The 16,717-nt window shown below is 44.9% G+C and overlaps 1 protein-coding gene and 1 non-coding gene across 2 annotated transcripts in view; one reads left to right on the forward strand and one right to left on the reverse strand.

Annotated features, from left to right (window-relative positions):
- Window positions 1-1,934: 1,934 nt before the first annotated feature.
- Window positions 1,935-16,717, forward strand: part of Baiap2l1 (BAR/IMD domain containing adaptor protein 2 like 1) — an 88,098-nt gene continuing 73,315 nt past the window's right edge. The window contains exon 1 of the mRNA XM_076840337.1: window positions 1,935-2,228. Within this exon, the coding sequence (XP_076696452.1) occupies window positions 2,178-2,228 (51 nt within the window). The 5' untranslated portion in view covers window positions 1,935-2,177. The remainder of the gene's footprint in view (window positions 2,229-16,717) is intronic.
- Trnas-cga (transfer RNA serine (anticodon CGA)) lies at window positions 12,110-12,182 on the reverse strand. Its single transcript has one exon. It is a non-coding gene; the product is annotated as a tRNA-Ser (tRNA).

The following is a 16,717-nucleotide window of genomic DNA, read 5'->3' on the forward strand; positions in this document are numbered from 1 at the left end:
GAGGCCTAGTTGGAAAAATTACTAGCCAAATACTGGATACCTATTAAGGAAGGGGGTAGCTGCTTCCTTTGCCTGAAATCCAGGACGATGTGTTATTTACCCCCAACATCCAAGAATATATAACTGTTTGGTTCCCAAGCGTGATATATTTTATAGCTTGCAAAACCTGATAAGACTGCCCCAGAGTCCAAGTGGATGTGTCTGTTCTAAGTCCAGAGACATCTCATACTTTCGGGTTTCCCATCCCAGTCACACAGTGCCTTCATTGTGAGATTTCCTAGTGAACTTTATCCCAGGAGCAGTTTAAATCCCACCCCCCACCCTGTATTGGGGAGCTGAACCCAGACCTGGTGCATGCTAGGCAGGTGCTCTCCCATTGAGCTACATCTCAGATCCCAGGAGCAGTATAGAAGTTATAAGTGATGCAATGTACCTACATAGAAGTTCAGTATTTCACTGCATAATCATTGCCACTACATTAAAGTATATTCACGAATATTCCATGCATACTAACCTTGTACCAAAGACAGTTTAGTAATTAATTATTTTAAAGTACACCAGCAAGATTAAAAAAAAAAAAAAACAGCTTCAAATAATGGTCGCACCCCTCTTTTTTACAACAACAACAAATTGGCATAAAATCTGTGACAATTATGCAGTGGAATATGGTTTTTAAAAAATCAGACTAAGCCAGGTGCGGTGGCACACACCTGTAATCCCATTGTCTTGGAGGTGGAGGCAGAAGGATCGGGAGTTCAAAGCCAGTTTCAGCAAAAAAACAAGGCGCTTAGCAACTCGGTGAGATTCTGTCTCTAAATAAAATACAAAATAGGGCTGGAGATGTGGCTTAGTGGCCGAGTGCCCCTGAGTAAATCCCCAGTACACGCCCCCCCCCCAAAAAAAAAAAATCAGAATCAGATCTCTTGTCTGTGCTTGGTGGAAGAGTCAGATGCTAAGCAGTGGCTCCTACTGTAAAACGGCTGTTCTGCACCCTCAGGGTCTGGGTCACCCCGACATTAGGTGCACACTCTGGGAGAGGCCCAGAGATGACATCTGCCTCACCCCTGGGCAGGGCTCGGCCCAGGAGTAGACAGAACAAGGAGCCTGAGGGGCCCCACCTGGGAGACAAAGGAAGACAGGCTTCCCTAAAACTCAGCTTACCATGGTTTCTAAATCCCATAAAGATCTTTTGATAAGCACAGCTCCAATGAGTTAAAGGTCGAGCTTAACGTAAAGGTTAAACACGTACTGCCATTTCAGCTACCAGTTCTGGGCACTTAATCATTTTTTTATATTCCAGGAGCTTCCCAAATTACAGGTGGAAGTCCCCCTTCCTCCACCTAAGAGGGTCATGCCCTCCAGTCTTTAGGTCAGCGAAGGGGTGGGCGGGGAGGCAACCATCAGGAAAATCCTTGCGCCTGGGGGATGCGGGTGCCCCCTTCCTGCGTTACCAAAAGACAGAGCTTAGGGGAAGAGCTCGCGGAGGACGCGGGCCTCGGACCTCCAGTCCCAGCTCCGTGTGGTGCACACAAGGGCTTTATTTAGGACCACAGAGACCCGAATGTCCTCGGTCCAGGTCCCGTAGCACAACAGCGACGCAGCAGCAGACTTTTTACAAGTCCCCTGGTCGCCAGGAGCCCTGGGAGGGCCGCGAGGGGGCGCGCGGTGGCCGCCCCGCCCGCCTCAGGTGGGGCCGCCACGCCTACTCCACCCCATCCTGCTTTGGCCCCGCCCATTCCGCGGCTCGGCCCCGCCCACCCGGCGCAATCTCATTGGCCTCCGCGGAGGCTGGCCCGCCCACTCTCACCCACCCCACCTTGGGCCCGCCCATCGCCTGCCAGGCCACGCCCTCCAAGCTGCCCCAGGTGGGGCCGCCCCGCCCACCGGCCCCGCGGCCCCGCCCGCTCCGCGGCCTCAGGTGGGGCCACCCGGCCCGCCCCGCCTGCCCCGGCCGCGTCTGGCCGCTGCTCCTCCGCTCCCCGCGCGCGGCGGTGCCGCAACTTTTGACATTTTGTCAGTGGGGACCCGGGCGAGCACTCTTGGGCCGACGGCTGTGGCCGCAGCCGACCCTCGGGGGTCCTCGATCGCGCCCCGCTGCTCCTGCCGCCCCGGGTCGGGCGGCCACGAGGCCCCGCCGCGTCCTCCCGCGCTCGCTCGCCCGTCCGGAGGCTGCAGCCATGTCGCGGGGGCCCGAGGAGGTGAACCGGCTCACCGAGAACACCTACCGGGTGAGCCTGGGGCGCCGGGCGCGGGGTTGGAGGCCCCGGTCCCTGGGGGAGGGGGGCGGTTCTCCAGGTCCCGGGTGCGGAGGCCCCGGGCGCAGGGGTTCGAGGCCGAGGGCGGGAGGCTGGGAGGCCCTGGGACTCCGGGGGAAACCGGAGTTCGGGGTTCGAGGCCGGGAAGGGGAGCCCCGCCGGCAGCGGGCAATTAATTGTCCCCAGGGAAAGGTCGGGATTTTCACCTTCGGGGTAAGGAGGGGGACTTTCGCGGGAAGGCCCTCCCCTGCCCGAGCCGGAGACGCCCAGCGAGCCCCACGTTTCACAGCCGACGTGTTTGGGGGAAGCTGGGGAAGGCGGGGAGAGGCCGAGCGGGCTCTGGGCCCCGTGCCCCTCCCAGCTTCTCCTTGCAATCAGTGACCGCGCTGGCCTGGCTGGGCTGCAGCCCTCCGAGGCCGGAGAGATCAGCTCGAGTTTCCTCCGAGAAAAGAAAGCGCACAGGAATGTGGGGGGGAGCTCCCCTGTAATTAGCCATCGCCAGGTGAGCCGGGCTCCCCGCCGGAGCCTCGCAGGAGGCTCGGGGAATTTTCTGGTTCGGTGGCGAGTTTGCTCTGGGAAGCCTTGAAACGCCCTCCCCCTTGCACCTTTCCTACGCAGCTTTAGGTTGAACTTGGCTTTCATACCTTCATGGTTTTGTCAGGTTATCGCAGCACCGAGGAGTTAATAAAATTGACATAACTTTAAGGAGCGCTGGATGGTCTGTCTCTTGCATGTTGTGCGAGAGAGAATTTTCCCAGAAGCAAGACATGGGATTAGTGGCCAGTTTAGTAAGTTTAAGTCCTAATAAATGAATTCCAGTTGAAATAAGATATGCGTTTAATCATCTGCTATTAATAGAATACAAAACAACTTTTGTTTTAATTCTGCTTAGGCTCCTTACACCCTTGAGACTTTGAAGTTCTCTGAATTCATTTGTAGCCATGTGTACATGGCTTTGCTCATTTTGTAGATTTCTTTTAATCTTAAAACTGAGTCTTTAAATTTGCAAGGACTGAGTGAGTTCCTGTAATCAGAGGAGTTTATTGACCTTTGTTGGGTAAGAGTCTAAAAACAGCATGAAAATATTTTCATAATCTAGCCATTGAAGGCCCCCAAATTATCGATTCTGTTCATCGCAATACATAAAGTGTATACTGTATCATGTGAAATATTACTTTATAGATAGACAGAGTAGACTGTTGACACAGCATTTGGGGGTCAGGAACTGTGACCAAAAACTGTTCCTGCTAGTGTATTTCCTTAATAGAAGGCAATTTCTAGAAATGCCAGAAATTTGGAGGCTTAAATTCTTATGTTTGTATTGAGATTGTTAACATTTAAATGACCCCAAAGATGGCGAGGCAGGAGGTGTGGGGTGCTGACAGAGAGTAAATAAAACATTCTTAGATTGGGGAGTCATCACTACTCTGATTATAGTTAAGGAAAAATTGTATGTGACTGAAATGCAGATCACTACAAATTATGTGTGGATTCTTTAAGTATTCGTTGGAGTTCAAAAACACATGAATATTGAAGTTCTCCAACGTAGGCCTGTTTTTCCAGTCCAAAATGAGAATATCAACTTTAGACAAGCAATCAGATATTCAGGGTAAACTCTTCTCTCTCCCTTCTGACTGACTGATTGCAGGAGTCTTAAGAGGGGTTGTATTCAAGCGAATTACAGAGTCACAAATGTCAACAATTTTGGCAAGTCATATACCCATGGAACTGGGACAGAAGGAAAAAGTGTGGATTTCATTGTTTTGGTTATCCAAATTTGTAATCATAAAACAGTGTAAGTCATTTTCAGATTTTGAAAGGTTATAATATACTGAAGATCAGAGACCACTACTTTATTGCTTTCTATTCCTAGGTGCCTGAAAGCACACCCCAAACTCACTAAATATTGATTGATTTTAATCACCTTTTCCTTATTAATATGTTGGGATCAGGCTTTTTCATGTTGAGGTGATGGGGAAAGAATTTGCAGAACCAGAAAACAGGTTTACATAATCATGCAGTAAAGGCTGCTAGCCCTTGGTTTGGCTATGATGAATACACAGTGAAGTTTTACATCCACAGGTCTGATTAGAAACCTGAAAAGCCTTTTGCCTCCTCCTCATTGAGTTTTTCTTCCCCAGGCCCCACCCACAGTGATCAAGGCTAAAAGCAAGCATAGTATGACAAAATTCTACTGACAATATTGGTGACTCTCATTCTTATAAAAACAGATTTCCTTTATGTTACCTAGCGACCTGCAATATTTTACTAATAGAAACACAGCCTAACCAGGTGTGATTGCAAAAGCCACCTGCAACTGAGATTTTTTTTTTTAATACTCAAATTTCTTTGAAATAAAGGAATGCATTCTTTAGAGAAAAGGGAGGTTTATAAAGTAGTCCTCTATATGCAGCATCAAATATCCTTTAATACATATTTAAACATTTGCTGAGTTTTCTAAAATATGTACTTAGACAAATTATTACTGGCAATCCATGCTAACTCCCAGGACGGCATGCATTTTACAACTTCATAAACAAATGACATGATAATAAGCCTCAAAATATCAAATAATCTTGCTGTTGCCAATTAAGAGTTTGCCCAAAGATCCCGCCCCTTCCCACACTTTAGTCCATAGTATGCCCATAATTTCCCTCAAAAGCTTGTGATTTTACATGGTTTTCTGATGAGTACATGCTTTAGTGGGAGAGGAAGAAGTCAAGTTCAAACAAACCTTTAATTAAGAGTAGCCACAACCTTCCTAGAAGTTAGAACTGTCCGTGTCTTAGGAAGTTGATGGAGGCCCCGTGTGGTGTCATCTAGGGATGTCCTCCTACACAAATCTTGCTAAACAGTTGAGGGCAGGAGGAAGATGACAAGGAGGGACAGGGACACAGAAGACTCAATGTCACCTTCTCAAGGAGGCTTGTTCAAACAACTTTAAATTTGCTGACAGCGCTCTCAACCTCAACTTTACCTTTCCTCCCATAAAACTTTCTACTCAGTATCCTAAGTGATATATTTTCTGTGTTTTTTCATCTCTTTCCTCTTCAACTGGACTGAGCTTGACAAGGCAAGGAGCTTTGTTTTATTGTTTTCCTTATGCCTAAAACCGTTCCTGGTGCACAGTAGGTGTGCATGTTTGTTGAGTAAATACACACTTAATTTATTAAACACCTAATCCTGTGCCACGCTCCCTGCTCCCACCCTTGATCATGTTCATAGAGCATCTTGTTGCTAAGAATATATCCGCCCTTGAGGTGGACGTACGTGAATTATGTGTACTTATTTGTCATTTTTAGATGAAAAACTAAGGCCTAGAATCTATGACCGGCTTCCACACTGGTCTCCAAGTAGTAATTTAATTTGTAGTTTCTAGTGATCAACAAATGCACAAACCAAATACATTGATTTTTTTTTTCCCCAAATATATTTTCATAATTTGGCAATCTAAGATGTCACTGGAATTTTTCTGTCATTCTGACAATTCACCTTTGGCATGTTTTGAACAAGCCTTTTGTTAAGAAACAAGTGCTTTTCTTTCGCTGGGTAAAGGGAACAATCTATGCATGTGTTTTCCTTGTCTGTTGAATACCTGTCAGGTTGATTTCCAGTGTGAGACAACGACATACACGTCTGGCATGTAAAACTTTCATGCCTTTCGGGACCCCCCTCTGAGGTGTGCTCATCACTGTAGCTCTACCCACTGCTGGGTGTCTTGATCTTTTCCCACACCCCTGCCTTCTTCAGGTGTGCTGAGATAAGGCGGGATTGCAGAAGTCCAGGCGGCTTGCTCTTGGCTCCCGAGGACTGACAGAGTGGACAGTAGAGCCATGTGCTAGGAGCAGCAGGAGGGGGTGCCAGGTAGCGCAAGTATTCTGAACAGCCCAGTGCCTTAGCTTTTTGTTTGGTAAAATGAAAGTACAAAGCAAACAATAGATTTTTTTCTTCTGTAATTTTTTTTTCCTGATGGGAAAGAGGTTTTTTTGAATTCAACAACATTGCCGTGCGGCATCCTTTATTGTGAAACCCAGGGGGCCACCTGGACAAGTGACACCTTCCTTGGGTTTCAGGTGGCTTTTGAGTTTACATTTGTGGCATTATTCCAGAAGTCACTAGCCTCATAAAAACCTGTACATTACGGAAAACTATTGTCCCCGGAATTGCCCCGAGTTCGTTTTCTTCATTCCGCGTGGCCATTTATTCTGCAGTCCAACAGCAAAAAATAGCCCGGCCAGCCTCAGCAGCTAAGCGGGGCCCTGAGCAACTTAGCGAGACACTGTCTCAAAATCACTGTAAAGCACTTCTGGGGTCAATCCCTAGTACAAAAAAAAAAAAAAAAAAAAAAAATTAAAAATTTTTATAAATGTACAGTTTAACCTGTTGACCCATGCAAATATATTTTGTTTTTAAACTTTTTATTAAACTACAATATACATAGAGAAAGGTGTGCTCAAGTATATATAGTTTACTAAATTGCCACAAGCTGAACACAGGACTGTCCTAACCTCTGATGGCCTTGCTTATTTTGTCCCCTTGCCCAGGTTTTGTGGTTCTTGTTGCTGAGTGGCATTCTACCATATGAATGAATCACAAGTCATTCTTCTCTTGACAGGCATTTTGGATTGTTTGTAGACTCCGGATCTTAGGAGTAGTGCTTTATGAATGTTCCTACTACAGTTATAGTCAGACCCTCATATCTCTTGGGCATACACTCAGGAGTGAGTTTGCTGATGTAAAGTATTTGAATACTTAGCTTTAGTAGAAAGTGCCAGGCAGTTTTCCAAAGTGGTAGCACCAGTTGACATTCCCACCAGCAGTGTATGAGTGTTCCTATTACTGTGCATCTTGCTGGCAAGTGATATTGCCCGTCCTTTTAATTTTTTGCCATTCTGATGGGTATGTGCAAATAAAATTTTAAAATTCAAGACCAGAGTGTTTGCTCCAGGCCCCTGACTGATTATCTGTTTCTCTGTAGGATGCCTACAACCTAAACAGGAGCCCCTTAGGGGACACTTTATGTCAGAGACAGGATCATGACCTAGGGGTTTGGATCTCCAAGAGGCCGTTCAGCTGTAGTGGTATTCTCTAAGGTAAAACATGACTCTCAGTGTATTCAGTTCTAAAACTATCATAGCTGCACATATCAAAGAGTTTATTATGGAAAGAAGGTTGAGGATATAGACAAGCCCTGTTTAGACAAACTGGAATGCTTGGGTGGAGTGCAGCACTTATAGTTAATTAATTTTCTTGCTAATTGAGAATTAGTGAAAGCCCCTCTCTCTCTCTCTCTCTCTCTCTCTCTCTCTCTCTCTCTCTTACACACACACACACACACACACACACACACACACACACACACACGAGATTGAACTCTGTTGCTCTACCACTGATCTACACCCCCAGCCCCTTTCCTTTTAAGACAGGGTCTCACTAACTTGCTGAGGCTAGCCTCAAACTTGAATCCTCCTGCCTCAGCCTCCCAAGTCACTGGGAGTAAAGGCATATGCCTCCACACCCAGCCTTTCCCTTTCTTTTTATGTAACTTTTCTTGGAAATATATGAACTTTATTGTTAGGGGCACAATAGGTTAGTATTTTTAAAAGATTTCAGTTTAGTTAGATTTCAGGGCTAAAACAAATGTTATTTTTAATTTCTCTCCAGTTACATTGTAGCTGTATGTACTTGAGAAATCTCCAAATGATACCTTTCAGCATTTCCCGGTTGATTCAAATGTATCTGTGTGTATATTTCATCTTGGAGGCTTTTCGTTGTTTATGGTACTGGGGACCACTCCACCACTAAGGTGTACCCCCAGTTTTCAGTACTTATTTCCACGCCAGTCGGTATTTGGTGCTTCGTCATTCTGATGACTCCACAGTACTCTGTTTCTCATCATAATTTATTGATTGAGCCCCTGTTGTTGGACATAGGTTGTTGCCAGGACTTTGCTGGTAAAGCACTGCAGTGGGCATTTCCGCAGGTAAAGCTTTGCCCAAATCCATGATGTTTCTGAAAGCTAAATCCCCAAGAGGGAGGCTGGGTCAAAGGGTGGATCGTTGCAAAATGCCCTCCAGAAAATACACACTAAATTATGCTGTAGCCTGCATTATGGGAGAGCGCACCTTTCCCCGAACCCAACCAGTCAAGTAGGTCTTTTAAAACTACTTCCTTTTTTAAATAACCCACAGAAGGTGCGTGAACTTACAGCAGTAAAACATGTTTAGCTCTGCTGAGATAGGGACATTGTCCAGAGTGCCAGAGATATTCCACCAGCTTTAGGCATATTTCCCCATAAACTTAAAACTTGTGGCTGTGTAGCAAGTAATTACAGCTCTGTGACCCTTCGGACCTATGTCCTTCTGTCCTTATTTTCCTCCGCCTTGGTTTTATACTTTTATTTATGTTTTCCTGACCTTGAGTCTCTTTCTGACTTATCAAGTTAGTGATTATGTTCCACCTCTAACAGTTGCTGCAAATCTTTGTGGATAAAGGTGAGGCTCATGTATATGAGATAAAATGTTGCTGTTTTCTCTTTCAAAGATAAATGAAAAATGTTACTAGAATGAGTTCCCAAACCAGGGAGAAATAGATGTTCACTGCTCAGAGATCCATGCCTTTCAGGCAACCTGCCAGGCTGAGTGGTTTGGACAGAGCTGCAGGGGTCAAGATGCCCTCCTGTGTTTTGTTGCTTAAACTGTTTATATGGTGCTTTGAAGGTTAAAAAGTCCCCAGGCAATAAACAATTCCTTCACTAAAAATCTCAGTGGCCAGCAAGTTAACTGGAGGAGGGAGATCTGGAGTAAGGAGGCTCTGCCTTCTGAAGTCTTTACATTTTTTAATGTCGAAGGGTCACTTTTACAATGCTTAACTGAAAAGAAGCAGCAAGGGCTATATAGTCCATTTACTAAGGTAAAATTACCATTTTCTATCTCTGTTTGCAAGTTGACCTTTTAAAGTTAAAAAGTTTTAATGGTTTTTCTCCTAATTTTCACATACAGGAATACTTTTTAACACTTACTAACCTGAGATTATAAATGCAACAGAAAACTACCTCAAAAGAATCAAACCATTCAGATTTCAATTCTTAAAACATGTTTTAAGAAGCTTATTCCTATTGTTGCAAACAGCTGATCACCTTCAAGGTGCAGCTGTGTCCTACCAAGGTATAAAACTGGTGATAACAACCTGTCAAGGAAGTCCACCTGATTAGAGCACAGTACCTGCATAGATGCACAGAGGGGGAGAGGGGATCAGAACCGATGACCAGCCCAACACCAGCCATCGTAAATGCAGAGCTGACCGTGTAAGTTATGGGGAGGGGTTAGGGGTACAGAAGATGGCCCTATCGCCGTCACATGCCTGTCAGATACAGGTACTCAAGACTTAAGGTAATAAACCAATCCACTCTGGCTACAGAAATTCAAATGACAAATCAGGAAAATTATATTGATAATTCCTTAAGTGTCGTGATAATGACGATGATATAAGACTTTGATGATTGGATTGAGGATGCTGTTTAGTGGCCAGACATTTGCATGGCATTCATGAGGCCCTAAGTTCTATCCCCAGCACCACAGAGAAAGAGAGAGATTTAGGTCAGTTATTCTCTGAACAGCTTGAGGTGCAGGACATGAACCAGGTCTTGACAGTACACTGTTTATCTCTAAGCATGTAAACATGTGAAACCTTGTTTCTATTAGAGTATTGGGTCTGACTGTTAATGCTCTTTGAGAAGATTTCTCCAGCTGACCAATCCATCCCCTGTTAGCCTAGATTTGAGGGTAGTTGATAAGTCATTCTCTTCCATTTGATCTTGTGCTTCTGTTTTCTTGTCTGTAAATAAGGATGATAATAGTATCTAGTCACGAGGTTCGTACTCATGAGGATTAAACATGGTAATGCATGAAAGCTTTTAAAACAGTGTCCAACACATAGTAGGTGTTTAGTTAGTGTTCCTATTGGTAGCTTGAGTCTACTGGACTGTAACTGTCATACAAGCGTTGATTTTCGTGTTTATATTTACAGCCTTCCTCAGTATCTAAAAGGCTGACACATAGGTGGAGCTGAATAAATATTTGATAAGAGTGGTGTTGAAATTATTGGCACATGTTTTTCTCTCAATGAGCTGTATGCTCCTTCAGGGTTTTTTAATTCCCTCATGGGGCTGGTGCATAGTAAGAACTCAAAAATATTTGTGGGATAAATACTGAAGATCTGTGTCCCTCACACAGCTGTGACTAAAACCATCACCTGCTCCTTAGCATGTGGGATTGAGACAGCAGTACTAACAACAGTGGCCCTGGTATGAGCACCTGTTGTGTGTGTCCTGAGCTTGCCACCAACATTCATTCTTTCTGCAACTGTTTTCTGGAGCACCACAACTGTGCCAGGCCCTGTGGTCACTGGAGAACCGACCAACACAGACTGGCCTTCTGAGGTCATCACCAATGGTGGCACAGCTACCAGAGTTTAGCCCCGCCAGCCCTCCCCCTCCCCCTCCCCCTCCGCCTGCCTGGAGTCATGGATTGCACTCCCCTGGCCCCAGCCCAGAGTTGTCCTGCCTTTGCCAGTTCATTTCTTGGGAGTTTGTTCTCATATTGGAAGAAAGGAGGAAAGAATTAAGAGATGTGAAGATTGAGTTTCAGAGAGGTTTTTTTAGGTATTTTGTAAGAAGCCTTTGGAAAGTTGGATATATAAAAGAAGTAGAGGAGAGATAACAAGTATATTTTTTAGAAATTTTAATTCTCCTTACTGGAATCTAAGAAATATAAAGATCTTGAACTGTCGTTAAATTATTTGGGGTTTTTGAACAATAATTTTCACCTTGCAGGGGCTGTGATCTTAGTGTAGAGCAGAATGACTCTTCTCAGGTGGAAGTTCACTGGAATTCTTCTAGATACTACCATATAAGAATGGGGTTGGGGGCTGAGGCTTTAGCTCAGCGGTAGAGCACTTGTCTAGCATGTGTGAGGCCCTGGGTTCAATCCCCAGCACCACATAAAAAGCTAAATAAACAAAATAAAGGTATTGTGTCTGTCTACAAATAAAAATATTTTTAAATTTTTTTAAAAAAAAGAATGGGGTTAGGAAGGAACTAGTGAGCTTCACAGAAAAATGGCATTTGCTGTATGAAGTCAATGTACTTTGGTTTCATAAAGTTCCAGTGTCCTATATAGTACTTTGGGGCTTTCTAAACAAATGCAACCCCAGGCATGAGTTGGGCTCTCCTGCAAATCCATTGCTTGGATGGATTTTTAAATTGCAGGGTGCACTTTTTAAAAACAAAAACTAGGCAGGTAAAAACCCCTAACCAAATGGTGGAGGGTACTTCAAGAATGACGGCTGTTTTAAATCAGCATCAAATCAATTTTTGTTTTTAATATATGCCTTTTACATAATTAAGGTTACATATTTCTAAGTGATATTCAAGTAATATTAAAGATGTTTGCTTTTCTTATTTTTCCCACATCAACCTGAATTGCTGTGGTATTTATCACACACCTGTCTTCCTATTCGACTATACACTTTGAGGGCTGAGCTGTCACCTCATTTATCTCAATGTTTTCCTAGGCTCAATGTGTGTGTGCACGTGTGTGTGTGTGTGTTTATACATATATATTTTTTATTTTTTTGGTACCAGGGATTGAACCACTGAGCCACCTCCACAGCCCTTTTTATTTATTTATTTTATTTTGAGACCAGGTCTTCTCACTAAGTTGCTTAGAGCCTCACTAAATTGCTGAAATTGACTTGGAACTTGGAATCCTCTTGCCTCAGTCTCCTGAGCCACTGGGATTACAGGCATGCACCACTCTATCTGGCTACATTTTTAGTTTTTGTTGGGTTGGTTTTGGGGATGCTGGGGATTGAACCCAGGGCCTTTTGCCTTCGAGGCAAGCACTCTACTAACTGAACTACATCCCCAGCCCAGCATTTATAGTTTTTCAGGTTGCTTCAACAGCCCAAATGTGAGGAGGATTTTACAGAGCTGGTGGAATGAGACTTAAATACATGTGTTTTCTAGTACTCATCCTGATTCATTTGTTCAGTGTATGTCTCTCTCAAATACCAGAAAAGAGAACATTTTCAGATCCTGATTGCAGTGTTACTTTTAGAATTTAAAGTCACATTCTGAGGTAGTCATCCTGGTACCACAATTTAGAACAGGAACGATCATGTTTCTGTTCTTTCAAATAAAAACATATGCCTCTATCAACCAAGCAAAAATGGTTACAGCTCTTATCATAATTGGAATTTCAAGAAGCAGTGTTTGTTTCAATTTCATAGACACTACTCTCCCTGAAGTTCAGAGTCTGAAAGCTGCTCCAGCTCTGGGTAGGTTCCCCAGGCCAGCACAGGTTAGGCGCTGGTGCGAGCCTGGTGGCTGGCTGCTGCCAAGGCTGGGGTGCCTGCTTCCAGCCAGGGGTTTTCCTGGCACCACTGACCCCAACCCAGTGTGATCATCTGCACTGAAACTACAAGGAAAAGTGATTATGAATTCTACCAACAAAAAGTGTAAAACTTTTGTCTAATGTTTAAAATAGAGATTTTCTGGTTGTGAATTGAGTTCAGATCATTATTTTTTTTTCTTCAAGTCACTTTTTTATCAGACGACTGCGAAATCTGAATACCTATATGTGGTTCTCCCTCCACAATTAAAAAAGTAATTGAAAAAAATCCAGATTTTTATATGATATACTGGCTGGGATCACTCCGACACATAATTTTCGTGAAAGCCTTGAGAACTTTACCTAAGAGGTGTGAGCCGCAGCAGAACTTCCTGCTCATTCCCATCAGTGTGCTGGGGCCTTTTTGTTTGCCTGTATTGGGCTTTAGCTGAGCACAGTCCTTGATGTCTAAATGAGTAGGGACTAGTGTGTCACAGAAATCTGTTTCTTAAAACAGTGACACAGAATGCTGTGGGCATGTGATTGCATCTGGTAATTCATACCTATCTTTTTGGATGATCACACTCGTTCTCTTGGTCGGTTCTTAGGGAGCTCAGGACCGCATAGGTGCACCCATGACTCGGAACATTCTTCTATGAGAGGCTCAGCCCAAAGGCGTATCCGTGCTTCACTGACCACTTGCCCTGAGCTGCTCAGGCTCAGGCCACATCACTAGGAACAGATCCATGTGAACCTGCACAGTCCCCCCTGTTTCTTTCTAGCTGGACCTCTGCACCTGAAGGATCTCTTTTTTTTTTTCCTTTGCTGTACTGGGGATTGAACCCAATCTCAAAATAATTTTTAAAGGGGCTGGGGATGTGGCTCAAGCAGTAATGCACTCCCCTGGCATGCGCGGGGCACTGGATTCGATCCTCAGCACCACACAAAAATAAAATAAAAGATGTTGTGTCCACCGGAAACTAAACAATAAATATTAAAAAATTCTCTCTCTCTCTCTCTCAAAATAATAATAATAATAATAATTTTTTAAAAGGGCTGGGGGTACAGCTCAGTGGTAGAACATTCCTGGGTTCAAAAGACAAAAAGAAGGACGCAGTAAGGACTTTTGCTGGAAAAACATGCTAGATTTCTTCCCTAGTCATAGCTGGAAAGACAGCTGCTCCTCAGCAGTTTGATCTCCAAATTTGTGGGTTATCACTTTCTCCTAATGGGTCACATCGATTTTCATCCTGTGAGTGGAGACCGCTGCAGACAGCTGCATGAGCACAAAGCTCTAGAACAATAACACTCTCCGCTGGTCCTGAACAGCATTCCCAAAGGGTGGCAATGACCTGCGTCTCAAAACATCTGGCTCTCTGTGTGTGAGCTAGTTAGCCACAACCAACGTGCAAGCAAACAACTCTGTAGCCATCCCAAAGCATGAGGATGTGAATCCTTAGCAGTCAAAAGCTGTCTGATTTTTAAAGCTTTATTTTTTTAAAGCTTCATGGAGTTGTAGTTTATGTAACTGTCAAGTTCACCCCTTTTAAGGGTACACATTCTTCTTGCCCGTTTTCTGTCCTTTCTTACTCCATCTCAGACAACCTCTGATACATATTCTCTCTATAGATACATCTTTTCTGGAAATTTCATATAAATAGTGTCATGAAGTGTGTAATCTTTTGTGATTACTGGGCATAATGGGATTCATCTATGTAGCATGAATTAGTTCCTTTTTATGGCCAAATAATATTCCATCGTATGGGTATACCATATTTTGTCCACTCACCAGTTGATGGACATTGAGTTGTCTCCAATAACTATTCATGTTTATTTAATTATTTTTTAATGGTACTGGGGATTGAATTCTGGGTTACTCAGCCACTGAAGCCTGAAACAACCCAAGCCCTTATGTTTCATTTTTAAACAGGATCTTGCTAAATTGCCCAGGCTGACCTTGAATTTGAAATCCTCCTGCCTCAGCCTCCTGAGCAGTTGGGATTACAGGCATGCACCACCACACCTGGCCGAATAAGACATTTTTTTTTATTTAAGAGCCACCTTATTGCTTAATGTGTGAAAGGTGATTTAAATGGCAACTTGGGAAAACACAGAATTTGGAAGCAGACTTCATAAGGAAAGCCCTGGCGTTTTCAGATTTTGTAAGTCTGGGAAGCCTTCGCAGGTGGAGGGCAGAGCCTTGCAGCTTTTATGATCCTCGGATGGGCCTGTTACTTGGAGCTAACGAAGCTGCGAGCTGTGGCCCCATTACCTCATGCTTGGTCTGCGCGGCTAATTGGCCCACTGGGCCGAGGTGTCTGTGCAGTGCAGATGAGCTGTGGGGCCGAGGGAAGGCGGTGGCAGGTCCACCGTGGACAGGCCTCTCCGCAGAACACGGTCCCACCCTGGCCGGCCCCCAATGGTGCAGGCGCTCTTCCTGGTGCAGGGGAAGCCGTGGGGGCTGATTTAAGGCCCTTGTCCTTTATTTACATCTAGTTCCTGCTGAGGGAACAGTGTCCTGTGGGGTGGGAGTGCTGAGCACTTTGAAGGAGGAGAAGCCAGGGTCCGTGAGCACGAGGGAGGGTCTCAGAGGTTTTGGGCTGAGGCCAGTGGCCAGCTCTCAGAGATTGAGCCTTCTGGCGCCAGAGGAGCAGGGACGCTCCCCTCTGGGAATGAGTGCATCCCGTTGAGGGACAGCTGGAGCCCGGGACTGGGTGGAGAGCACAGCTCTGGCCAGGGCACAGCCAGGACCTTCCTCCTGCCCTGTTGTTAAGAGGACAGTCGTCAAACTTGAGGACTGAGGGTAAATCCACCAGGAAACCACCTTTCTCTTTCTCTTCCCTACTTGGATGTTTTCAGACACATGTGCTTTTCTCTTTAATGCAGACAAGGGAAAGAGTTTATGGCCTTTTAAAAAGGGGACTTTCTTTCGCTCACCAGGTGGACCAAAGTATAGTAACATCAAGTGTCAGGCTGTGGGACGTGGCATTCTTACTCAGGGTTTGTGCAGCCGCTTTCTTTCAGCTTGGCAGTACTGCGTCTGCAAAATTGAAAGACCTGTCACATGTTGAGTCCCAGCAATTCTGTTTCTGGGAAAACTTCCACCTGTGTGCACACCTGTGTGATTCCTTGCCCCGTAGCTGATCGTAGCAAAGCTTGTAAGCCACACACAAGCCACTCAGTGGAGGAGCAGAGGGAGGCCATGCAGCTGTGTATATGCTGAGTGTGTGTACACTGGGCGTGTGTGCACTGGGTTTGTGTACGCTGGGCATGTGTATGTGTGTCCACACAGAAAGATTATTTCAGGAAAACGGCTCACACAATCATGGGGGCTGACAGTGTGAGGTCTGTGGGCCTCAAGTGAAGGGGATGTTGTGGTCCTTAAGTGAAGTTTTCTCTTCCTCAGGGAACCCCCAGTTTTGTAGTTTAGGTCTCTCAGCTCATTAGATGGAGTGCACCCAGAGTTGCATTTAATTTAAGTAAACTATAGCTAGTGCCCGCATCTGCAGATGCCCCCTAGCATCACCTGGGCTAGTGTTAAGGCAACTGAGGACTGTGGCCTAGCCACGGGGACACCTGAAAGGCCCCATCACCATCCACACAGACGCTAAATGGGAATGAACCAGATCCATATATATCCGGATGGACAAGTCCTGCAGCTAATGCTGAATAACACAAGAAAGTACAAGGGAAACATTGTATGGTGCCATTTAAGTATTTTTTCATTTAAACATCTTTTCAATGCATAAAGCAAAATTATATGTCAATATGACTAAGTAGATATTCGTGTAAAAGTATAAAAGGCGGGTTAGAAAGCTAGCAGCAGTGTTAATTAGCAGCTTCCCTGGGGGCTCCGAGACTTGGGTGGGGTGGTTATGGCGTCCTGCAGTTTTTGTAGATTGTTTTAGTGACTTTCAGCAAAGGGAACCAGTAGGACAGTGTTGACTGTTAGCCACTCCTGTGGGGACTCTAGTGCTGCGGATTCTTCCTCCCCTCCGTCTCTAGTGGAAGGAAAAGGGGAAGGGGGTGAGAGATCTTGCCCAGGTGGAGTGGCTCCATGCTGTGATGCTA

This window comes from Callospermophilus lateralis, chromosome 19 (assembly GCF_048772815.1).
Source record: "Callospermophilus lateralis isolate mCalLat2 chromosome 19, mCalLat2.hap1, whole genome shotgun sequence".
NCBI lineage: Eukaryota > Metazoa > Chordata > Mammalia > Rodentia > Sciuridae > Callospermophilus > Callospermophilus lateralis.